The following is a 26,316-nucleotide window of genomic DNA, read 5'->3' as shown; positions in this document are numbered from 1 at the left end:
GAAAGCTTTTGCTAACAGCCATAACATTTTTATTTTACATGCAAGAATATACTAGGTTTTCCATCAAATCTTACAGTAAAAATATCAAACAGCATTATTCTTAGCTACATTATACTTTAAAAAATCTTCCTGAAATTTACCAGCCTTTCTGACTACAGATGGTATTATATATAGCTAAGAAAATGAATGCATAGCTGAGGAAAGAGCGTTATAGTACCTGATAAGACCTCAGGCATTAATAGGACATTAATGCATTCTTCATCTTTCACTGACAGCTGGTTACAGAGGTATGCAGCAAAAAGTCTGTAAAAGGCTTTAGAAAACCACAAACAAGGTGGGTCTATACTTTCCCCTCCCCACTCTCCCTTGTTAAGAAGTGATTTAGAATGGTTAACACTCTCTTCAGGATGCAGTGCAAAACTGTGCTCGGTGTTAGGAATCCCACAGCATTTTTTGTAAGAGGAAAAATACCATGCTTGGCATCCGTTCCAAATATGAATAGGGGTAATAATAGCGGAAGCAACTATCTGCACGATAATGTCTTTCTGCTACTAGCCTGGAAGTCTATGCATATCCAGGAACCTATCCCTCCAATCTGGCTTCCTTCCTTTCCACTCCATTGAAACCATTCTCAGCAGGGTTTGGATAACTTTCTCCTCATCAATTTTCAGGGCCTGTGCTTCAAACCCCTTTGGCCTCTCCACTGCTTTTGATACTAGGGATTGTTGATTCCTGCTTGACATCATCTCCTTCTTTGGCTTTTTCACCATTGTCCGCTCATCACTCTTCCCCTACCTCTCTGGTTGTTCCTTCAGTGTCTCCTTAGGTAGATTCACCTCCTCCCCTCTTTCATTCCTTGAGACATTCCTTGAGAGAGGTCCCTCAGGGCACTTTTCTCTCTAGTCTCCTTTTCTGCCTCTCTCTACATCCTGCCCTCAGGCACTGTCATTCATTCATACAGCTTAAGCTCTACACACTGACAACTCACAAACCTACCCCCTGACTGGTCTCCTTCCGCTCAGTCCTGCACCTTAGTAAATCTCACTGACATCTTCTTCTGGGTGTTTTACTGTCAACTTAAATTCATAATGGCTAAAACTGAACACCTGATCATTCCTCCCAAACCCTCTTCATTCCCCAATTCTCTGCCATCACCATCCCCCGCATAACTCTGGCTTTAACCTAGGGGTCAATATCAACTCCTCCCTGTCTCTATACAAAAACCAGTGGGCAGCAACATCTTCCTAAAATTTTTTTTTGAGATCCATCCTTTTCGCTCTATTTATACAAGCAGTACTCGCATGCAGGTCATCATCATCTCACATCTTGATTATTGTAACATTCTCGTCATAAACTAATAGGCTATAAGGCCAGAGAGGACCGTCATGATCATCTAGTCTGACCTCCTGCATATTGCAGACCACAGAACCTGGCCCACCCACTCATGCAATAGACCTATAAACTCTGACTGAGTTACTGAAGTCCTCAAATCTTGATTTAAAGACTTCAAGTTACAGAGAATCCACCATTTAGTCTAATTTAAATTTGCAAGTTACCCATGCCCCATGCAGCAGAGAAAGGAGAAAACCCCTTATGGTCTCTGCCAATCTGACTTGGGAGAAAATGCCTTCCTGACCCCAAATATGGCAATCAGTTAGGCCATGAGCATGTGGGCAAGACCCACCAGCCAGATACCTGGGAAAGAATCCTCTGTAGTAACTCAGAGCTCTCCCCATCTAATGTCCCATCACCGGCTGGTAGGGATACTTGCTGCTAGCAGTTGCAGATCAGCTACATGCCAATGATGCCATTGTAGGCAGTCCCATCATACCATCCCCTCCATAAACTTATCAAGCTCAGTCTTGAAGCCAGTTAGGTTTTTTGCCCCCACTACTCTCCCTGGAAGGCTGTTCCAGAACTTCACACCTCTGATAACTAGAAACCCTCGTCTAATTTCAAGTCTAAACTTGCTGATAGCCAGTTTATATCCATTTGTTCTTGTGTCCAAACTGGTGCTTAACTTAAATAACTCCTCTCTCTCCCTGGTATTTATCCCTCTGATGCATTTATAGAGAGCAGTTGTATCTCCCCTCAGCCTTCTTTTGGTTAGGCTAAACAAGTCAAGCTCTTTGAGTCTTCTCTCATAAGGTAGGTTTTCCATTCCTCAGATCATCCTAGGAGTCCTTCTCTGCATCTGTCCCAGTCTGAGTTCATCTTTCGTAAACTTGGGAGACCAGAATTGTAGTATTCCAGATGAGGTCTCACCAGTCCCTTGTATAATGGTACTAACACTTCCCTGTCTCTACTGGAAATATCTTGCTTGATGCACTCCAGGGCCGCATTTGCCTTTTTTACAGCCACATCACATTGGTGGCTCATAGTCATCCTGTGATCAACAAATACACCCAGGTCTTTCTCCTCCTCTGTCACTTCTAACTGACAAGCCCCTAGCTTATAGCAAAACTTCTTGTTGTTACTCCCTAAGTGCATGACCTTGCAATTTGCACTATTAAATTTCATCCCATTTCTATTTCTCGAGTTTACAAGGTCATCCAGATCTTCTTGTATGATATTCCGGTCCTCCTCCAAATTGGCAATACCTCCCGGCTTTGTGTCATCTGCCAATTTTATTAGCATGCTCCTACTTTTTGTGCCAAGGCTATTAATGAAAATGTTAAATAAGGTTGGTCCCAAGATGGATCCCTGGGGAACTCCACTGAAACTTCCCTCTAGCCTGACAGCTCACCTTTCAGCATGACCCATTGTCCTCTCCCCTTTAACCAGTTCCTTAGCCACCTTTCAATTCTCATATTAATCCCCATTTTCTCCAATTTAACTAATTAATAATTTCCCATGCAGATCTGTATCAAATGCCTTACTGAAATCCAGGTAGATTAGATCTACTGCATTTCCTTTGTCTAAAAAATCAGTTATCTTCTCAAAGAAGATCAGGTTGGTCTGGCACAATCTACCTTTTGTAAAGCCATGTTGTATTTTATCCCAATTACCATTTACCTCTATGTCCTTAGCTACTTTCTCTTTCAAAATTTGTTCCAAGACCTTGCATACAATTGAGGTCAAACTAATGGTCTTGTAGTTTCCTGGATCTAGGGTGATCAGATGTCCCGATTTTATAGGGACAGTACCGATTTTTGGGTCTTTTTCTTATATAGGCTTATATTATCCCCCACCCCCTGTCCTGATTTTTTACACTTGCTGTCTGATCACCTTACCTGGATTACGTTTTTTCCCCTTTCTTAATATTTCTCCAGGCATAGGGTTTAATTCCCGAGTTTGCAGATTCATTAAAAATTCTTGTTATTGGGCTTGCAATTTCATGTGCTAGTTCCTTTAATATTCTTAGATGGGGATTATCTGAGCCCCTCCCCCCCCTAAATTTAGTCCCATTAAGCTGTTTGAGTTTGACTTTCACCTCAGATGTGGTAATTTCTACTTCCATATCCTCATTACCATTGGCCAGCCTGCCACTGTCCCTAAACTCCTCGTTAGCCTTATTAAAAACGGAGGCAAAGTATTTGTTTAGGTATTGGGTCATGCCTAGTTTATCTTTAATCTCTACCCCATCCTCAGTGCTTAGTGGTCCCACTTCTTCTTTCTGTGACAAAGCTCTGTCCTTGTCTCCGTGGATCCTGCATTTCCTGATGGATTTCGCTAGCCTCAGAGGCTCACTATGACCCTCCACTTAACCCTTCTCTCTCTAGAGACAAGGGTCACAGTCTACTGGGCCATTTTCTTTATAAGCCAGCGAGGGAGATGAGGAGAAGCTATCCTCCCTTGCACAGTCTCTGTTGTCTCCCAGTCTCAGTGATTAATCAGGGGGGCAAAGAGGGGGAGCCCTGGCCCATCCTCTACTCTGGGCTCCAGCCCAGGGACCCTAATAGTATCAGCTCTGGTAGCTGACCTTTTAGGAACAGGACACGTACAGTTCCCTGGGCTACTTCCCCACAGCAGCCCCCACTTCCTCAAGCTCCACTTCACCCTTACTTCAGGGCCTCCTTCTTTGTGCTTGATATGGTGTGTACAGCTCAGTCTCTCCAACAGCATAACCACCTCCCACATCTCCTGACATGCGTGCCCACCTGACTAACTGGGAGGCTTTTAACTAATTTCAGCCAGCCCCTGATTGGCGTCAGGTGTCCCCATCAACCTAGCATCCTCCCTGCCTTCTGGAAAGCTCTTAATTGGCCCCAGGTGTCTTAACTGACCTGGAGCAGCTGCCATTTACTTATCCTGGTACCAGGGATTTGTTTAACCTGGGGCTAATATATCTATCTCCCATTACTTTTCTATAGCCATCTGGCCTTGCCCCGTCACATATCTCCCCCACCCCTGTGCTCAACACCATAGAGTTGGGCAACTTGGGACGCCAGGCAGTGTGCTCGTGACAGACCATCAGCATTGCTATGGTGGCATCCAGCCCTGTGCCGTATGTGGAACTGGAACAGTTGGAGGGATAAGAAGCACCTGGTGACCCTTGCATTCTTTTCCTTATTCCGCTGCATCCACTGGAGGGGTGCATGGTCCGTCACAAGAGTAAATCTCCGGCCTAAGAGGTAATAACGCAGTGTCTCCATGGCCCATTTGACAGCAAGGCATTCTACTCTACTACTACGTATTTCTGTTCTCTTCGGAGAAGCTTTCTGCTTAGGTAGAGGATCGGGTGTTCCTCTTCTCCCCCCATTTGCGACAGAACCGCCCCCAACCCCACCTCGGAAGCGTCTGTTTGTAAAATAAATTCCTTGTTAAAGTCCGGGGCTATGAGTACAGGGTCATTACAGAGGACCGTCCGAAGGTCTGTGAACGCCCCCTCTGCTGCATCAGTCCACTTCACCATGTCTGGACCTCGGGCCTTCACCAGGTCTGTTAGGGGACTTGCCCTAGTAGCGAAGTGGGGAATAAAATGTCGGTAGTAGCCTACCACGCCTAGCAACGCGCGGACCTCTTCTTTCGGGTCGACTGGGGCCAGTTTTGAATTGCCTCTAGTTTATTCGTTTGGGGCTTCACTGTGCCCCTTCCTACAATATATCCCAGGTACCTAGCCTCTGCTAGCCCTATGGCACATTTAGCGGGATTAACAGTGAGGCCAGCCCGCCTTAAGGTGCGCAGTACTGCCTCAACTTTCTCCAAGTGGGTTCCCCAGTCTGGCATATGGATGCAGCTGCATAACTAGTATGGTGGCGCAGCAGCTTATCCATGAGGCGCTGGAATGTGGCCAGGACCCCATGTAGCCCAAAAGGGGGACGATGTACTGGAATAGCCTGTTCGGAGTGGAGAACGCTGTCTTTTCTTTAGCTTCTTTGGTCAGGGGAATCTGCCAGTACCCTTTTGTCAGATCCAGTGTAGTCAAGAATCGGGCACTACCCAGTCGGTCAACCAGTTCGTCAATGCGTGGTATGGGGTATGCGTCGAACTGGGATACTTCATTCAGTCGGCGAAACTCATTACAGAATCTCGTGGTACCATCAGGTTTAGGCACTAGAATGATTGGACTGGACCACTGACTGTAAGATTCTTCAATAACCCGTAATTCTAACATTTTCTTTACTTTGGCCTTGATTTGTTCTCTTTTGGCTGCTGGGATATGGTAGGGTCTCAATGTTACTTTGACTCCGGGGATCGTGCAGATATGGTGATACGTCTCAGTCGTCCGCCCCGGTTTTGTAGAGAACACATCTCGGTTGCGATTAATCATGTCGACTGCCTCGATCTTTTGGATCGGCGTCAAGTCAGGTGATATCCTCACTTGCTCCTGTAAATTGTCCTCCTGGGGAAGGGTCTCCTGGGTAACTAAGCATGCCTCTCAATCGTGCCAAGCTTTTAGAAGATTGATGTGGTAAATTTGCTCTGGTTTCCGGCGGCCTGGCTGCCACACCTTATAGTTCTCCTCTCCCACGGCTTCGATTACTTTGTAGGGTCCCTGCCACTGGGCCAACAGTTTACCTTCTGCTGTGGGCACCAGTACCATCACCCGATCCCCTGGTTGGAACTGTCGAAGCTTCGCTTGGTGGTTATAATGGGTTCGTTGGGTCTCCTGTGCTCTCTCCAAGTGTTCCCGTACAATGGGCATAACTCAGGCTATCTGATCTCTCATCTGCAGTACATGCTCAACTATGTTCCTTCTGGGATTTGGCTCCTCTTCCCAGGCTTCTCTGGCTATATCCAATATGCCCCAGGGGTGGCACCCAAATAGTAGTTCAAATGGAGAGAAACCCGTGGAGGCTTGCAGAACCTCCCGGATGGTGAACATGAGGTAAGGCAATAGGGTATCCCAATCTTTCCCATCCCGGCTTACCTCTTTCCTGATCATGGCCTTGAGGGTCCTATTGAACCTTTCCACAAGGCCATCTGTTTGCGGGTGGTATACAGAGGTCCGTAGGGCTTGTACATGGAGCAAGGAACAGAGATCTTTCATCAACTTGGACACGAAAGGTGTCCCTTGATCAGTTAATATCTCCTTGGGTAGCCCAACCTGGGCAAAGATCTGTACTAGCTCCTTAGCTATTGTTTTGGAAGCCGTGTTGCGTAGGGGAACAGCTTCCGGGTTCCGGGTTGCATAATCCAGTACAACAAGCACATGTTGGTGGCCCCGAGCTGTCTTCTTTAGGGGCCCTACTAGGTCCATGGCTATCTGTTCGAAAGGAACCCCTATTATCGGAAGAGGTATCAAAGGAGCCCGCAAGTGCGGGCAAGGGCTATGTAACTGACACTCTGGACAAGAGGTGCAATATCACCTGCCATCTTCGTGTACTCCTGGCCAGAAGAACCTCCGCAGGATCCGTGCCTGGGTTTTCTCTACCCCTAGGTGTCCTCCAAACAGGTGACTGTGGGCGAGACTCAATATGGCTTTTTGATGTTTTTGTGGCACCAGAAGTTGTATCTCTTGCTCCTGCATTTGCACCACGCAGTACAGGAGATCTTTCTTCACTATAAAGTAAGGTCCGGAACCCCGGACCTTCCCATCCACGGGTACCCCATCGATCTCGGCCACCTCTTTCCTGGTATTATCATATTTGGGGTCCTCCTCCTGGTCCCGCCCGAAAGTCTCTCTCCTGGGACTAACCTGCCCAAGCTCCCAGGTTCTTCTTCTTCTGCTTCTTGCAATGGCTCGCCACCATCATGGCTGTGGGAAGCCTCTGGCTCACCTTCTGTGGTGGAAGTTTCTCTGTTGGCTGCTTGTGTCCATCTGCCTACTAGGGAGGTCTTCTGGCCCTGGGTCAGGATCCGGGTTCTCAAGGCCTTCGCGGCCTTCCTCTGTTTTTTTATCTTCCAGGTCTTTCGGGGGGCTGAGAACAGATCCTGAGAAATCTCAGCAAACATCCAAATCCAAATCAGACCCTGGGGGTCTGTAGCATACCCCAAGCACCATCCCAAGGGAACGTCTGGTAGCTTTCTTCTTCTGACTTATGTGACACCCACATCAACCTCCATCCTGTTCATGCAAAACATTGCCACCAGGATAGTCTTCCTGGCCTGTCAACCTGATCAAGTCCCCCTCCCTCCCCATCTTCTCCATGGCACCAAGTTCAGGTTTTGTCTCATTGCACTACATAAATCTTCTCTTCCCTATTTATCTTATTGTATCACCCTCCCCACCAATAACCATGTCCCTGCTTTCTTCCACATCTTCCCTGAACTGGTCCATGAAGCTATTACCTTCTCCTCTTTTAAATCCTTCCTGTAGACCCACTTCTTCTGCAAATCCTACAACAAACTGAAACTTGCCAACTAAGACTTTTGCTTTTTCATGCAGTATATTTCTCTCAGAAAAATTAAATTCTTTGCATCATCACGATCAGAAGCCTCTGCTGAATAACTACATCATTTTACAGATGTTGTCTCTATCCTTCTTCCCCTCATATATGCATGCAAACCATCCCCTCCCCTTGTTGTGTCATATCTGAAATTGGTTTGTAAACTCCTTGGAGTTAGGGGTCATGTCTTTTTCTGTGTCTTGGAAGGTTCCTAGCACCCTTTTGGGAGCTATTAAAATAAACAAATATAATAATACAATAGTTGTAAGAGCAGCAGAGTTGCTGCTAACAGCACCAGTCTGTGTTCCTGATTTCACCCGTACAAACTAGTGGCCTGAATCCCTACCCCTCCATGTAAGATCAGTTGGCTTTTTCCCTCTGAGCTACAGGCAGGTTGCTTTTCATCATTTTTTTTCTAGAACTAGAGTTATGATCATCTCTAATTTCCACTTGAGATCTATGAAAAATGTTTGAAGGAAGCACAGATAGACCAGACACCACAAGAGGTATTTTAGTTCACTGTTGTTTTTAAGTAGGATTTTGCAAAATGAACAGGGCCGCCCAGAGGATTCAGGGGGCCTAGGGTCTTCAGCGGCGGGGGGCCCCCGCCGCCAAATTGCTGTCAAAGACCTGGCACTTCAGCGACGGGTCCCGGGGCGGAAGGACCCCCCGCCGCAGGTCTTCAGGGCACTTCGGCAGCGGGTCCCGGGACGGAAGGACCCCCCGCCACAGGTCTTCAGGGCACTTCGGCGGCAGGTCCCAGAGCAGAAGGACCCCCCGCCGCCGAATTGCTGCCGAAGACCCAGAGCGGAAGAAGCTCCGGGGACCTGGGCCCTGCGAGAGTTTTCCGGCGCCCCCGGAGCAAGTGAAGGACCCCGCTCCAGGGGCTTCAAAAAACTCCATGGGGGCCCCTGCGGGGCCCAGGGCCTGGGGCAAATTGCCCCACTTGCCCCCCATCCTGGGCGGCCCTGAAAATGAAGCCCTGTTCTTGCTCCCGCTGTTCAGGCCTCGATTTGCCATTCAGCAATGCAAACCTAATCTATCCAGAAAATTAAATAAATGATGACACTTTGCACTCCTGTAGTACCGTCTGCCTTAATCTCAAAGTGCTTTTACATACAGGAATTCATTGAGCCTCAGCACCTCTGCAAGGTACTGTAGATAGAGATTATTATCCCCATATTGCACATGGGGACTTGAGGTACAGAGAAGTTAAATGTCAATCAGGAAGTCTCCTGTATAGCTGGGTATATAAATTAGATCAACTCATTCTTAGATTTGTGTATAAGACCATCCTTCTTCTCCTATACATTACAAAACATATATCTGGCTTATTTAGTTAAGTGCCATTTGCTTTATGTCCTATTGCTCAAAACTGGACAGTTTCCCTCAGGCAAGTGCCATGACCAGTCATAATTCTATACATGGCATTATTTTTTCAGACAAGAACAAATGTGGGGAAAGAAAACTATGGTAGCTACAGAGTATCAGGGGGTAGCCGTGTGAGTCTGTATCCACAAAAACAACAAGGAGTCCGGTGGCACTTTAAAGACTAACAGATTTATTTGGGCATAAGCTTTCGTGGGTAAAAAAAACCACTTCTTCAGATGCATGGAGCGAAAATTACAGATACAGGCATTATATACTGACACATGAAGAGAAGGGAGTTACTTTACAAGTGGAGAACCGGTGATGACAAGGCCAATTCAATCAGGGTGGATGTGGTCCACTCCCAATAACTGATGAGGAGGTGTCAATAACAAGAGAGGGAAAATTGCTTTTGTAGTGAGCCAACCACTCCCAGTCTCTAGCTACAGAGTCATCTTGATAATGTTTGTATATTTTTTAAAGAATCAAACCAATGCCTGAAATCTGTAATCTTATAAACCTCTCTTAGCATTCAGCAGCACATTTCTGTCTGATAAAGAATGAAACAGAAACCTAGTGACTGTTTGTTTTATCTGCAGTAATATAAACTTAGACATTGCTGATACTGTATTGTCACATTTCTGAAATACAGCAGTGCCACCTACAGACCAGGCTAAATATAGTGCCCCATAAAAACATTTTACTCCACATCAACATTTCAATATGTAAAAAATACATCAAGGATTTTACTCACAATCCAGAAGGAGAATCCTTTTCACAAGCATAAAAGCACATACATAAATCTGGGCTCCAACCAGAGTATAAAATATACATGTTAAACACAAATAATTGTGGGGAAATATTCTTTTGTTTTCATATGTACATGCTAAGACAAAGCAAAGCAAATCTCATGCTTCAAATCCCACGCTTCAGGGTGTAACCTGATCCTGTGCATTTCTTTGTGTCCTATGTACAAGTCCTTTCTAAACCAAATGATTCTATGGACCCCTCGAATATAGGCCAGAAAGTTGCAACACATGCAGTTATTTACTTACATATGCCTAACTGACAGACCCTCAAAAGACAGCAGCACAATCTGCCAGCAAGGAATCCCTGCCTACTTACATGTTTTACAATTATGAAGTTGGAAAAAACAATAAATTTGACCTGCCAATCAATGTTGAAACAGTTACAGCTTCAGTGAAGTACCCGGTAGTTACAATGTAAATGCATTAGTATTCACCATAAATTGTTACCAGGCTATTTAAACTGTAGAATCAATAAGGAAAGAAGAGGGGGAAAAGCAGCAGCAGCAACTGGAGAAATTTTACCATTAAAATCTTCTATGGTCTACTTCTAACTGCTTCAGTTATAATGGGGGAAGGACAATTTTAAAGATGATAATTTATATTTGTAATTAGTTCCATTTCTCAATTAATTTATATTTAAAATTTCCCCCAAATTTATGCTGAGGCCAAATCAAAGTCTGTAAAATCAGATCAGATGAACCATATGTGACCAGACAGGGTGAATATTAAACTGATATAGACTTGAAAGTCAAGTTAGAAAGCTACCCTGAGTTATACTCCTTTGCCCCTTTCGACCTACATCTTCTGATATTACTGACAGGAAAAGGAACACATACTGTACACGGAAAATACTGTACTCACCCACAGTCATGCCATCCATGTAACGCTTGATGATATCAAAGGAATCCCTTAGATTTCCTTCTGTTATGTCAAATATGATATCTGCCTGGTTGGTTGGGAGCACAGGTGTTATGGCACGAAGAAAAATAATCTCTGTGAACAAAAGCATCACAAAATGTGTTAAAGGGTTTGAAGTCAATTTAATGTGGCTAAGCTCAATACTCAGTCTACAAAATTAATTGTGTTGAGCAATAGATAATGTGCCATTTTATTTCAAAACTGGTAAAACTATTCTTTTTGAATTTGCACACTTAAAAATAGGCAAGGTACCTTTTTTGGGGTGAGAACTGGAGGAGTGCTTAAGGAGATCCCTATTTCTCCCTAGCTTACTATCCCAAGCCACCACAGTCAAAAGCCCTGCAGTCAAAGTCATGAGTCCTTTTAGAGTCTGACAAGATCACTGCAAATATCAATCAGCACTTCAACATGATGTCTCAAGACAACCACGAACTGTTCCCTCCACTAGGGACTGATATAGTGCAATGCCTCCAGGACCCACTAAACTGATGGTGTGTGCTGAGAAGAAATGGAGATCAGCCCCTGTACTCTGATTCCCTTTGGTGGCAACACAGCAGTCTTAAGTATGGCCTAAGAAGTTATGGTGGCTGCAGCAGTCTCATGAGGACCACTGTGCTAGCCAACGATGAGGCAGGTCGTGTAGTCTGCCCCACCCCCTCTCACTCCTGACACATTCCCTCCTATCTCCTAAATGGAAAGGTTGGGGAGTGGGTAGCACAGAATTTCTGTGAGGGTGAACCCTCAGCTTCCCCTTTAGGGCAGCTCTTGATACTTTCCACTGAGGCAGCACTGCCAGGGCTGAGATTCTGGCTCTCTGATCTCAAATGAAGGCATCAAGGTTTTTTTGTTTTGTTTTGTTTTTTATATCTCATCTTTCAGAGATGTGACCATTTTGTTTTATGATTCTGCAGTTTTTCCAGAATCTTTTCCTGTGACTGAATCTGGTCTAAAGTCTCTCAGTGCAGACAGTGAGAAACCCCAGAAGGCTCTGCGCCTCCTAGGGACAACACCTGTGTATCCGAGGTTCTGAAAACAAGTGAGAAAACTGACATGGAGAAATAAAGATCTTCCAAGGTGATTAAAACTGCTCCAGAGGTCTAAGAGAAACTCCAACAACTGTGTACAGGTCTTCTACTGAGATCAGACATACTGGCACATTTGGAGAAAAATCTCATCTGGCAGGAAGTGAATGAGGAACCCTGAAGTTTCTTATGTAGATTAGCGCAGTGAAAGCCCCGATCTCACAAATTGTTACTGAATGTGCATCCTGCACATGAATGGCACTGAAGACAAAATTCCACCATGGAGTTGTAGGTACTTCCCAGTGAAATCAACAGGAGCTGTACTCAAAGATCAAAATTTGGCATTTACTCTGTAATATTATTTTTAAAGGCTGAAAGTGAATGTTATGCTCATGAAAGGTGAAGGACTGATAACCCACAGGTACCACACAAGCAACAGCAGCACAAGCTTCCTCATAGTGCCCCACCAAAGTGCAAAGACTGGCTTGGAGGGAACACCCTCTTTAGGGGGAAGAGGGATGCTCATTTTTGATGAATTGGCCTCTCTGACAAGAAAGCCAGCAAAGATGCCGGTCTGTGGTGATTTTCACAATGTAGAATATTTTATAATAGAAACCATACAGAGACCATCAATTCATTTCACATAATTCACCAAACAGCCATCAGATACTAACACGATTTGGTCATTACTGACTTAGTTTCAAATCCAGCCAATGGCCTAAAGATGCAAGGCAGGATTTTTTAAAAGGTTCCAAATGATTAGGGTGCACAAAGCCCCCTGGCTTTCAATGAGACTTTGATCCTAACCACATAGGTGCTTTTGAAAATACCCCCAAACAAGCTCTGAATCCCAGGCCACTCTCTTGCTGACTTCCTTAGTTTATTTAATATTAAAATCTCAAATGGAATTTAAAACATTTTTCCAATTAGGTCAATAATCATCAATTTAGATTGAAAAAGTGCCACTCAGATTTGCTCTTGTAAAACTCAGGGTGAAATCCTAGCCCCATCGAAGTCAATATAGTTTTCCATTGACTTAAATGGGGTGAGGATTTTACCATTGGAAAGTGGGTAAGACCTCTTTCCTTTTTCATCTAACTCCCACTCCCCCATTCTTATAATTTGAACAAAGAAAAAGGGGGTTGGAGTCTCATTTATACTACGCCCACTTTGCACTGCTCTGGCAGAGTAATATAAATTACATTTACACCCACTTCCATGCGCATTTTCATAGCTAGAGCAGTGCACAGTGGGCATAGAGCACATGAACATTCAGGCTCAAATATTCTCCTAGACTAAGAACCTGTGTGTGTTTGAGCTCAGAATGATTTTTTTGCCCCACAAAGGTATAAACTCCTGATCCATGACTAGAGCTCCCAGGCTCTATGCTAATACAAATAGTAATAAATAATTATGAAGGAATAAATGATAGAATTTGGGACTGTGCAAACATTTTACTGCACTGATAGTTATTCTGGCTTTAAGCAAGGATTTCCAGGTGTTTTTTTTTTTAATCTTATAGGCTATTAACTGGAACAAGGAACACTTACCTTCAGGCTTAGTAAATTCTTTGAATGTGGGTAGTGAAATGACTGTGTGGGAAATTGTGTGGACTGGATCCAACATACAGTTGACATCATTTGGTCGGCAAGACTTAATGCAGCGAATAGTATCTGTCCTTTCAAGTCCAACTCTAAGAGGGAAAACAAAAAGATAACTATTAACCATGAAAATGAATTAGTTTGTTTTGCAAGATGGGGAACCAAAAGCTACAATGGATACAAGTATTCATTATTCCCCTCAAACTCTTAGTCAAGTGAAAATCATCCAAACTACAGTACTCTGGAATAATTTGGCTTGACTGAGAGTTGCAGTCATGAAATCCTCAAGACTGGATCTCTAACCCTCAGGACCTACTAATTGCAATGTGAGAAATCCAGTATAAGAGATACCCATGAAAGATAGCTATCCAAACACAAAAGGACCATCAGTTCAGGGCTAGATTCTCACATGGTGTAAACCAGCTTCATTGACTTTAGTAGAACTACAGTGAATTACATGAGCTTAACATCTGGTACACAGTGCTCACTTAGGTATCAGACATTCATCCAAAGCTTAGACAAACTTCTCTGGTCTAGAAATCTGGCAGGAAGTATCAGGGCAGGTTTTCTCACATGATTTATAGCACAAGAGCCAAAGGAGTCTTTCTTTCAGTCTTTTCTGTACCTCCCCTTTCCATCCAAATTGAGAAAACAGAGAGGAATGGAAATTGGGTGAGGGAGGGGGGAAAGGTTAATCAAATTATTCCAAACCCCAAAGGTTTCATTTTGAGTTTGGGGAAATGGTAAGGGTCAGTTCATATTATATCACCACCAGCTGCTCATTCCTACATGCAAGTCTATTACAAATTAAACCACTTCTCACTTTTGTCCAACTAGATTGAATTTAAAGTCACTTATAGTACAAGAACTTCACACAATACCCCGTCTGTGTTCCCTGAAGATAAAAGGGTTGTGCTGAGACTTGCAATGTGACTTTCCCTAAGCCCTACAAGCGATCTCAACTTTGACCTGCCCATTTCTTCACATTTCCAAGCAAAAAAGAAAAGTTTGTAGTCTCAGGATTTCTAGTTGGAGGGAGGGAGATTAAAAGATGTAAAGGGAAAACTTCACACAGAAGAGGAAAAAATAAAAATTGAATCTTTACTTTGTCAGATACCGTCAAAAACAAAATATTCCTATTCTTTTCAAATTCTTCCCATGCTTACTCATTAAAGCAAACAATGTTGCACATGATGATTGTGTGTAAAGCAAAACACTCATAAAAGAAAATAATATGCAATATTAAGGAAACTACATGCTCTGCAGATATAAATTGATACTGCCCAACTGAAGTCAATGGAGCTACATTGATTTACACCAGTTGAAGATCCAGCCCATTATTCTTAATTAAGATTCATGCTTTAGGATTATCACTATATGGGTTAAGAAGGAATTCCAATTTCCCACCTCCTACCCACGTTCAACACTGAAGATTTTCCGAGATATGTGATAGGGTAGGGCGGAGGTTCCTTCTGCTTGAAACGTCTGCCCACTTTTGAATGTTAATTCTGGACTTGATGAAAGAGTGGTCTGACCCAATATGACAAATCCTATATCCTTACTCTTGAACTTGTCACAGAGTCTTTAGTTTCTATGTTGAGAAGAAGGAACTTCCAGTTATTCAACACTGTTGATTTCAGAATACGGGTCTGCTAAATTATACAATTTGGTCCCCAGACTAAATCAGCCCATTTTAGCAAACATCATAAACAGAACAAGGAGTAGGGCAAAAAACCCCCACACCCTAGTAACTTTTTCCCTCTCTTTTTAGCATTATATATAGGGAAATTTAAGAATATGAAAAATGAAAAATATATTATATTCAGAAATTAGTGCACATGGATCCACAACTCACTCTCTCTCTCTCTCACACACACACACGTAACATGATACCCATGTGATCAGATAAGAAAAATAGTCAGCTACCAGAAAAATGCTTACTTCTTTTTCCCCTTTCAAAATTACACTGATCATACAGGATTAAACCAATGCCAATTTTTAAGTAAGATAGTGCTCATCAGGGCTAGTTATCACACATGGGTAGAACAGAAGAGGAATAATTCCCAGATTTCCAAGAAGGCACAACACTTGTATCTAGGCTTGGAAAAGGAGATATCGGATCTTAAATCATGACAATATGTGAAAAGGTTATATCAGGTATTTTTTAGAGGTTTCTATCGCATAATATATATAGATGGTCCTTTCCTTCAGAGACCTGCATGGTTGGAATCATGGGTCTAAGTCAGTCTGGCTTTACTTTCAAAAACATAAGGAGTACATTTTTCACCATGAAGGTAATTAACTAATGGAACAATTTACCAAAGGTTGTGTTGGATTCTCAATCACTGGCAATTTTTAAATCAAACTTGACTATTTTCCCCAAAAGATACACTCTGGTTCAAACACACATTAGTTTGGGAAAGTTTTATGGACTGTGTTATGCAGGAAGTAATATTAGATAACCACAGTGTTTCCTTCTGGCCTGAGAATCTATGAATGTCTCAATTTCTCTCTGCACTTTTGGGATGCATTAAGAGAGGCACAGCATGCAAGTCATAGGAGGGGATAGTACTGCTCTGCTCGGTGCTGGTTAGGCCTCAGCTGGACTACTGTGTCCAATTTTGGTCACGAATGTATAGAAAGAATGTAGAGAAACTGGAAAGGATCCAGAGCAAGCGACAAAGATGATCAAAGAGATGGAATTCAAGCCCCCTGAGCAAAGGCTGAAGGAACTGTGTAAGTTTAGTTTGGAAAAGAGGAGATTAAGGGGGGACATGGTAGTGATCTTCAAATACTTGAAAGGCTCCCATAAAAAAGATGGAGAAAAGTTGTTCTCTCTTTCCCCAGAGGGTAGGACAAGAGGCAATGGGTTCAAACTACAGCATAGTAGCTTTAGATTAAATCTCAGGAAAAACTTCCTAATTGTAAGAACAGTAGGACAATGGAACACACTGCCTAGGGAGGTCATGGAATCTCCTGTTCTGGAGGTTTTCAAAAGGTGGCTGGATGGTTTAGACAATAAATCCTATATCTTGGCAGAGGATTAGACTAGATTACCTTTGTGGTCCCTTCTAACCGCATCGTCCTATGGCTCTAAGTGGCTGCTTCCCCTTTTTCTCTGTCCCCATTGCTAAAATTCAGGTTCGTACTTTGGTTCTCTCTCACCTTGGCTACCCTAACATTCCCTTCTCTGACCTCCTTTCTTCTGATGGCTCTGCTAACTTCTATAACATATCCCAACTACAGCTGCCAATGCCACCATGCTCTTCTATTGATCCAACCACACCATCTCTGTCCTCAGGTCTCTTTGGGGACAGCCTCTTTCTTTCAGGGCCTAGTTCAGACTCCTTATCTTCACCTTCAAAGCTGCACACTGCTCTGACTACCTTCTGTTTATTTCCTTCTCATACTCCTCCTGCACGCAATCTTAGACTTTGCTAAACGCTGTGTGTGTTCCTCTCCTACTTGTGCCTCTTTCCACAATGGCCACTAAGTCTGGAACAGACTCCATCCTGTGTGCCAAGATCTTTGCTCCTTCCAATCCTGTCCTTCCTTTTGGCTTGCCTTTATCACAAATCTCAGCTCCAGCGCTATCTGCTACTTCCTTAACGCTTGTTCAAAAATAAAATAAAAATAAAGACAAATCCAGTTGCTCTGATTATTTTGTAAATAATGCTCCCTGGAATATTTTCCTTTTTTCTTGGGTTGTCATTTTTCTTTACATTGTTTCATTCTCTTATCTGGAAAGAGCCTCACACATCAATGGTGCTATATAATTATATATACTTTAAAGTTCAAAATAAACTTAAGTATGAAAGCTTTTGTCTAATACCATAAGATGTGGACTCTGTGTTCTTAAATTACTTGCTCAATATGCACACACAATAAAATGATAGTATACTGTAGCATTTTACAGTACTTTGGGCCAGATTCTTGCACTGTCCTGATTTTCCCCCCCCCCCAAATGAGTATATATTAATGCTGCAGAACCAATCTTATTTTTGTGTCTCTAGCCAAGATGACTATGGCCTCATGGGGAGCAGCCCAGGTAATGAACTTGTAACCGCATACATGTAGATGCCATATATTATCAGTAGGATTAGAAACTCCTTTAGCTTAAGTAATACAGGCTAGTGCTTTCAGTATGTAACGTTTTGATTCTATCCCCACTGGTAGCCCCTGGTACCTTTGTAAGTATGTGGTGACAGGCTCATTACAAATTGGCACGCTCGATGGAACTTGATTGTCTGTGAGACACTTGGGATAAGCATTACTTAAGGAAGCATGCAATATACTGGCTAAATGTTATGATCATGTCCTTATCTAGTTGTTGGCTCATCTTGGGGATATACGTCTATAATTTACATGTAATAGTTACTTCTTTAGCTCAACTGGTCAGGGCTTGTGACACTGGTACTGGAGGTTCCAAGTTCTCTCCCTACTGCTGATCTGTGGTGTCTGTATTTACGTGACAATGGATTATTTTATGCTCACACAGATTATTCCTGGCAGGAGCAATCTAGATAGGACAGGGATAATGAGAGGCCATGACTGAGCATTCATGTTAAAATATGTGGACAATGCCCCCAGGTCTGTACGGTTAATGTTTTATTCGTGTTAGCTCTACAGAGTCAGTACAATGACTGGAGAATGAACTAGGGTCCCTACTGGCTCATGCACCAGTAGAATTGCTAAATAAATTCCAGTTGCATCCTCTTCATTATTGGTGATCATACAGAATTGGAAAGGAACCAGATTTGACCTTCAGAATCCAGGTTTGCTTTTCAGGGTTGCTAGCAAGGGGGACGGGGGGGGGAAAGCTCTTTACACTTGTAATTTTATCAGCTTTGATCTGGAAGCCAGAGAGAGAAAATTGACATGGAACCCAACAAAACATCTTTTAAATTTTTTTTTCTCTAGAGACACTTCAGAATATAACCACTTGAGTAGGGAGGTGCTCACTATTTGCTACTAACGAAATGCGCTTACAAGATTGTTGGTATTTTCCCACCATTAGTTTTGACTTGAATGGACATTCCATGTGTGAAAGGATGAAACAGCCCTAAAAACTTTCATGTAGGGGGGTTCGCTTTTGTATTATACTTAAAAACTAAGGGTCAGATTCTCAGCTGGTGTAAATCAGACTCATTGGCTTCAACAGAGCTATGCTGATTTATACCAGCTGGGAATGAAGTCCTAAATTTTCAAAAGCGACTCCATTTTTGAGTGCATAACTTAAGACACCTTAAAGGGCTTTGAGTTTCAAAACATGTTAGCCACCTACTCTCTGAAAATCAGATGCCTTAAAGATGTTCCAATTTGGACAACCTTAACAGAGATGCACCCCAAATCACCGGTAAGTTCTGAAACCAGATGTATCAGTCTGTGCATCTTCAGAAAAGCTCTAGTTGCCCTGCTATACAAAAGCTATCTATGTCCTCAATCCTTTGTGGGTAGAAGTTGCACTGAACGTCCCCTAGGAACCTCTATTTTGCCCCTTATATAATGATGTGTGCCATATATAAGAAACACAGCCCACATTGAGATGTTAAGTGATGGAGAAAAGTGGAGAATTGTAACAATGATAAATAAATTGCACGTGCAGCATGCAATAGATGAATTGACATTAAAACTTTATTAAAATTGAAGAAAAAAATAAAAAGCCACAGCCAGAGGGAAAAAATAGCCACCGATGCCTGCATGTTAGGGATCAAAGCTGTGCAGAAACAAAGACAAAAAGTTTGGCAATAAATGCGCTGACAGTTCCATGGCGGAAAAGTTGCATTTGAATGGTCAGAAGAAGGTCTCTGGGCTCTCTGATTTGCTGCTTCATGACCACAATACCACTGTAGTTGTTCACTTTTTTTGTGGTGAAAAAACCCTCCTCGTTCCCGCTGATGATGGACAGCAGAATTTTATCCCCAGGGACAGCATTGGAAGGGCCCATGCGGAAAATGTCGGTAGGTACTTGAATGTTGGTAGGAAAAGAGAGGTGATAGGAGGTTATTCTCAAAGGCAGGCTCTGGCACTCCTTATTTTCATTACAAGGCAAGCGCTCACAGCGACTGCAAGAAAAGTGAGAACACAAGACAAGAGGAGGATTAACGTACATTTAGCAAGCGTGGTAGCAAAGGAAGGGGCAGTGGGGTGAGAAATGATATGCTGACTTGCGCACTGTATCCGTTCTCCAATATGACTCAATCATAATGCAAACCGACATTCATTAAATAAGTATGCACTTGTTTGTAGTTTGTGTTTTTAGGAGAGAGTTATACCACTTCTAGAAGAGTTGCCCTTTCCTCACACTGACTGATATGCTAAACTAGAAAGGCGTCTGAGACACCTTACCATGGGTGAAATGTTATCTGAACTTAGCCTTCAATTGTCTAGGATCCTCTTTAACAGAGCTTAGCTTCTTTCAAAAACAGTAGATTTTTGTTTTGTGGTCTCATGCCTAGCAAACAAAGGCCTATGTTTTCCCAAGTGACTAGTGAATTCGGGGTGCCCAAGTTCTTGAGATACCTTATAGATCCCTGGTTTTATGAAAGTGCAAAGTATCCACTTTAATCCTTTAAGGTTTCCACATATTGAAGGACAACCTGAAAGTCTCAAAAGTTGAAGGCACCCAAGATCACGTCTGTTAACTCATGGCAGTGCAGAGAAAGACTCCTGACCCTAACCATGACAATTTGGCCAATTTACTTTGAAGAGGAACTTCTTCCAGATCCTAGCAGGGTGATCAGTGCTACCCTGTGTAACCAAGAGAACCAGCTCAACTTCATGTATAACATTTCTAAACAGGCACCAAAAACCAGACCCAATAACGTTGTTTCTCCAGCCCATGCCCTGGACCAATAAACCTCACACTTACAGACCTGACTCAAAAGGAAATATGAATGGGAAAAATCTCAGTACGTTGCTAGTAGTCTCCCAGCCCCTTGCTGACAGCTTTTTTTCTTCCCCCTCCAACTCCCAGACTCCATACCACACCACATCCATCTGACCGTGAATCTGCCAATCAGGGCCAATCCTGCCCACAACAAAATGCTGGCCAGTCAGGGTGGCAATGGATTGGTGGCCCTAGTCCCACCAGGGGCACTGCAAGTCATGCTCCCCGCAAAGGCAGCAATCTCTTTCCTTTCAGCTACTGAAATAGGTGAAGCTTCTCCTGTAAAATATGACAGACGGGCATACACATTAACATTCATAGCTAATGGGGAACATTATCGTATGCTAACATGTTAATCAGAATCTGCATATGTCATCTGGTGGGTTTGGAACTGTATTTATAGCATTACAGATTCACCTAAAATGAAGGCTGATTTGAAATTCAGACTAAAAATAGACCCAAACCACCAAGTTCAGTTCTGGATCTGAACTTCCCCATGTCCAGGATCTTAGGATCCAGGGTTTTGTTCCAGACCGCGATAGAGTTAGGGGAAAGACATGATATTCTGTTCTGGATATTTAACTTTCGCAGCGTTTGCGGTTGTTCAGATACAGCAGTAAAGTTCAGGCTCATCTTATGCACAGCCATTCATCAAGTAAAATTATATGTGACATTTGCTAAACTCAATGAGAAAATGAAATCCAGGTTTTGGGGTTTTTTGTTTTTAAGTGAGTTAACCCAGTGCGTTGTCATCAAAACATGCAACTCATGTCCTGTGTATGCTTCCAAAGCTGATACGTACTACATTATTTATTTGCAAAAAATGTTGTTTGCAAGGGCTGCTCTCCACTGAAGATTTGCTCAGGCACAAAACCATTACTTGCTTCCTGCCACGTCCCACTGAATGCTTGGTAAGAAATGTGAGCACCTACTCCATTTCTTCCACCATGGTGCAACAAATAGGGTCCTTACAGGCTCAGATTATGTAAATCATAAATCTCTGAGCAAGCCACACGATGCTTTTTGCACATCACCAATGTGAGATGGCCGTGCGCATGTTAGGGCCCTTTGAGTGTACGCAAATTGAATACTGCTGGCAGACTAATTATTTTTAAAAAGCAAGATCAAGAGCACTCTGGCTTCCTGCTGGAACACACAGTATAGTCATGTTCATAACCGGCCACTAACCTGTTGAACAAAGCGTGTTTAATTAAATCTAAAACCTGAATCCTCAAAGACTTAATAATGATAAATAATAATAATAATACCTAGCTCTTATGTACAGCTTTTCATCTTTGGAGCTCAAAAGGAGGTCAGTATCATTATCCCCATTTTGCGGGATTCCCCAGTTTATAGGGAAACTAAGGCGGAGAGAGGAAAGTGACTTGGGCAAGATCACCCAACAGGCTAGTGATAGAACCTGCATATGCTTATTTTATTCATGTGTGTAAAGAACAGACATAAGTTGAGGCCTAATTGTGCCTGACTGCTCTTATGATATTTAAGCTATATATTGGTTTTTGCATTTTTTCCATAGCGCACAATTAATTTCACTTAAGCAAATTCATGGAATTTAATCTGGTGGTTTTTTGTTTTTGTTGTTTGGAAACGTTAGAAAGGTAAGATGCTAAGTATGAAATCATGGAAAATTTTCCTTCATACAGATGGCTTTTTGGAAGCACTTACACATGCATGCGCATGCAGAAGGATACAGATGATCCACTCTTCTGCTAAAGTCAAATGGATTTTAAAATAAAAGTTCATGTAAAAAAAAAGCTTATTGAAAGGACATTCTGCTGATTCTGAAATGTTATTTGTGGAGACATATGTCTGTGGCTAGGAAGTTAGAATTATTTAAAATTCAAGACCTTTTGTCTTATAGTTTGGTGATCCACCCTTCACACTGCATACTTCTCTGTGGGTTTAGTGACTGTGTACTGACTGTTCCATCAAATAGCCGCAAAGAATAGTTAGCAAATATTATTGCATTCAAAGTACCAGAGTTCAATCTGGAGTCATGCCCCACAATAACAGTAAACAATGAGTATCTAAATCCCAATGTACTTTCTAGGCCCAACGTTAAATTCTTCCCTTCTGCGGGTAGAAGAAAATCATACAGTAGGCAATTTAACAACCTAGTGCTAGCAAACGAGCAGACCAAGACCAGGGGTGTATATCCAGCTCTGTGGTATTGCACTATAGATTAGCTGGCCATAGCGTTATTGAATCCTGCTATCACTAAGTGTCGCTGTGAGTAAAAACACTAAGGAACCTATTTAAAGGAAGGGTTGGAGAAGGGGAGGGATCTGGATACCAGAGAAAAAATGAAAACTGGTGTAGCAGAGCAAAAATAAAACTGCCTAGAGTGGAGCAGTTCTAAATAGCTCTTTATAATTCCTGAAAACCTCTGCAATTATGTTAGAAGCATGGCCCTGAAAAAATAAACATACAATTATTAAAATATTGCAAAAAACGATGCCTGGATCCACTCATAATTATTTTAGATCGCTGTTTCAGATTTGTTTTTCTTTTAAAATGATATTACTTGACTTAACATTGATCATAAACGATTACTGAAACCTTTGTTTTTATGTGCAAAATATTGGTTCTTTAAAGAATAAACCCTCTGCCAAACAATAAAGAGACTTTATTTTTAAGGAAATAATAAAGTATTCTATATCAAGGAAATTGTTAGAAGAGAAATTGTTATGTTGTTCTTAGTTTCTGAGTCTCGCTTTCACTTGATACAAAGGCTACTTATACAATTATGATGAAACGAGTTAAGTACATAAACTCCTCATGTACTGATGAGAGAGTACCTAGATCCTTTCGATGTAAGGCTTTGTACTCAGCAATGGATCTATGGCTCTGTAATTTATTCCACAAATAGAACCCAAATCAATATGCTGAATGCAGGACCTGGTGGTACAACCAGTGCTGAAATTTGGCTCTGTTTTTGTGTGTTTATAGGGTGCATATCAATCTCTGCACTCAACAGAGGCATGTTAGAGTCCTCTACACAAGCATGTTGCTATATCCTCATGTCTTCACTATTTAAGTTGGAAGAGTCACCTGACATTGGGCATGGTTTGACCAAGGGGGTAGACTCAGCTCAAAACAATACTAAACAGTATAATATCAAAAAAAAGTTTTGCTTGTTTGTTTGGGTGGAGAGTTTGAAAGGATGTTTATGCCAACCTTAGTTGAAATAACTTGGGTTCTTCAGTATCTGCCACTCTCTGTTCACAAGAGAGCTTACTTAAGAACAAAAGAACATAAGAATGGCCATACTGGGTCAGACCAATGGTCCATCTAGCCCAGTATCCTGACTTCCAACAGTGGTAGGTGCCAGGGCCTGAATGGAGGGAATGAAAGGAACAGGGCAATTTATTGAATGGTCTATCCGCTGTCATCCTGTCCTAGCTTCTGACAGTCAGAGATTTAGGGACACTTAGGCTACGTCCTCACTACGGGGGGGGGGTCGATTTAAGATACGCAAATTCAGCTACACGAATAGCGTAGCTGAATTCGACGTATCCGAGCCGACTTCCCCCGCTGTGAGGACAGCGGCAAATCGACCGCTGCGGCTCCCCCGTTGACGGCGCTTACTCCTACCTGCGCTGGTGGAGTACAAGCGTCGATTCGGGGATCGATTGTCGCGTCGCGACGAGATGCGATAATTCGATCCCCGAGAGATCGATTTCTACCCGCCGATTCAGGCGGGTAGTGTAGACGTAGCCTTAGAGAATGGGACTGTGTCCCTGACCATCTTGGTTTATAGCCATTGATGAACCTATCCTCGATGAATTTAGCTAATTCTTTTCTGAACCCATTTATACTTTTGGCCTTCACATCCCCTGGCAATGAGTTCCACAGGTTGACTGTGTGTGGAACGAAGAAGTACTTCCTTATGTTTGTTTGTAAACCTACTGTCTATTAAAGTGCACTCCATTTATAAGAATCACTGATATAAGAATCAACCACACATAGTGACTGAAACCACTGGGACAAAATCATTTCTATACTAACTAAAATACTCCACTTGTAAGAATCAACTGTGTATAAGAATCAAATTATTCGGGACAGATGTGATTCTTAATAAAGGAGTGCACTGTAATTTCAGTGGGTGACACCTGGTTCTTGTGTTATGTAAAGAGGTAAATAACACTTTCTTACTTCACTTTTTCCACATCATTCATGATTTTATAGATCTCTATCATATCCCCCCTTTGTCATCTCTTTTCTATGATGAATAGTCCCAGTCTTTTAAATCTCTTTCCTATGGAAGCTGTTCCATATTCCTAATCATTTTTGTTGCAATTCTCTGTCCTTTTTTCAATTCTAATACACCTCTACCCCGATATAACGCGACCCGATATAACATGAATTCGGATATAATGCGGTAAAGCTGTGCTCCGGGGGGGCGGGGCTGTGCGCTCCGATGGATCAAAGCAAGTTTGATATAATGCGGTTTCACCTATAACGCGGTAAGATTTTTTGGCTCCCGAGGACAGCGTTATATTGGGGTAGAGGTGTATATCTTTATGGAGATGGGGTGACCAGAACCACATGCAGTATCCAAGGTGTGGGCATACCATGGATTTATAGAGTAGCATTATGGTATTTTCTTATTATCTACCCCTTTCCAAGTGGTTCCTAACATTGATAGGGGGTTTTTTGGACTGCTCCGCACATTAAGCAGATGTTTTCATAGCACTATCCACAATGACTTCAATGAATGGTAACAGCTAATTTAGACCCCATTATTTTGTATATATAGTTAGGATTATGTGCATTACTTTGCATTTACCAACACTGAGTTGATAAATAACTCATTAGGTGAGTTGTTTCATAATAGCCAGACTCATTAGAGCCAGATACATTTCATACATACATAATGCCCAGATATATTAGAGAGCCAAATGCAGACTGGAAAAGCTTGTAATGTAATTAGAACACAGGGCAAAGCATCAGAACACTTAAGTTCTACTTTCAGCTATGCCGTGGACTTGTTTGACCTTGTGCAAGACATTTAAACAAAGACTTTTCTCTGCTTGCTTTGTGCCTTTTAAGCATCAGTCAAATCAAATCTGGCTTGCCCTGGTTTTGATGCAAGACCTTGGGGTGGGGAAGGTGTGTGTATCTCAGAACATGTGTGTGTCTCAGAACATGCATATGGTCAGCTCTTCCACCTAATGGAAGGTGTGAGTTACTGAATCTTTAACATAATGTCCTTTCTCCAAAATGTCTGTTAGTCTTTGGAAGCAAATAAGTTTTTATGAAAGCAAACAGAAAACCAAAAACTTCTCAACAGTCTGATTTAAAAACCCCTTCCATCTAACTTGCTCAGCTTTCAGCTTCCTGACTCTTGTGATGTTACAATAAATTGTTTCCAAAATTTCATAAACTTTAAAAAAATAACTGTCACCTCCCTGCCTCATTCAGTGCATGAGCTAGACAGTGCTCACTTAGGGTTACCATCCGTCCGGGTTTCCCCGGACATGTCCGGCTTTTTCAGTGTTAAATGGCCGTCCGGGGGGGATTTCTAATTAAGTAGAAATGTCCGTGATTTCCCCCTTCCCCTTGTGCGGCGCGGCTGATTGGATGCCTGGCCTGATTGACAGCTGCTTGCAGCCACTAGGGCCTCTAGCAGCCAGAGTCCCTCCCCATCCCCCGCTCCCTCCTCCCCCACGGAGCAGGGGGGCTGTGTTTAATTCCACGTGGAGCTCTCGCAGTTCTCCCTCTGCCGGGTGAGCAGGGGAGGGAGCGGGGGGAGAGCAGGGCAGGCGGCGGGGTGTGTGTGTGTGTAGAGGCTGCAGGGGCGGGTGCAGAGGCTGCAGGGCAAGTGGGCAGCAGGGGGCACAGAGGCTGCAGGGGCGGGAGGGTGCAGAGGCTGCAGGGCGAGTGGGCAGCAGGGGGCACAGAGGCTGCAGGGGA

General features: G+C 42.8%; 1 protein-coding gene across 1 annotated transcript in view; it reads right to left on the bottom strand.

Moving 5' to 3' along the window:
- FBLN1 (fibulin 1) overlaps positions 1–26,316 on the bottom strand; it is a 97,660-nt gene that overhangs the window by 23,958 nt on the left and 47,386 nt on the right. The window contains exons 15-16 of the mRNA XM_026652210.1: positions 13,440–13,582; positions 10,811–10,942 (exon numbers count right to left, since the gene is read on the bottom strand). Of these exons, the coding sequence (XP_026507995.1) occupies positions 10,811–10,942; positions 13,440–13,582 (275 nt within the window). The remainder of the gene's footprint in view (positions 1–10,810; positions 10,943–13,439; positions 13,583–26,316) is intronic.

The sequence above is a fragment of the Terrapene carolina genome, unplaced genomic scaffold (assembly GCF_002925995.2).
Source record: "Terrapene carolina triunguis isolate 2854851 unplaced genomic scaffold, T_m_triunguis-2.0 Scaffold112, whole genome shotgun sequence".
Classification (NCBI taxonomy): Eukaryota; Metazoa; Chordata; order Testudines; family Emydidae; genus Terrapene; species Terrapene triunguis.
The sequence above is the reverse complement of the archived record's forward strand: the minus strand, read 5'-3'. Positions and strand labels throughout refer to the sequence as shown.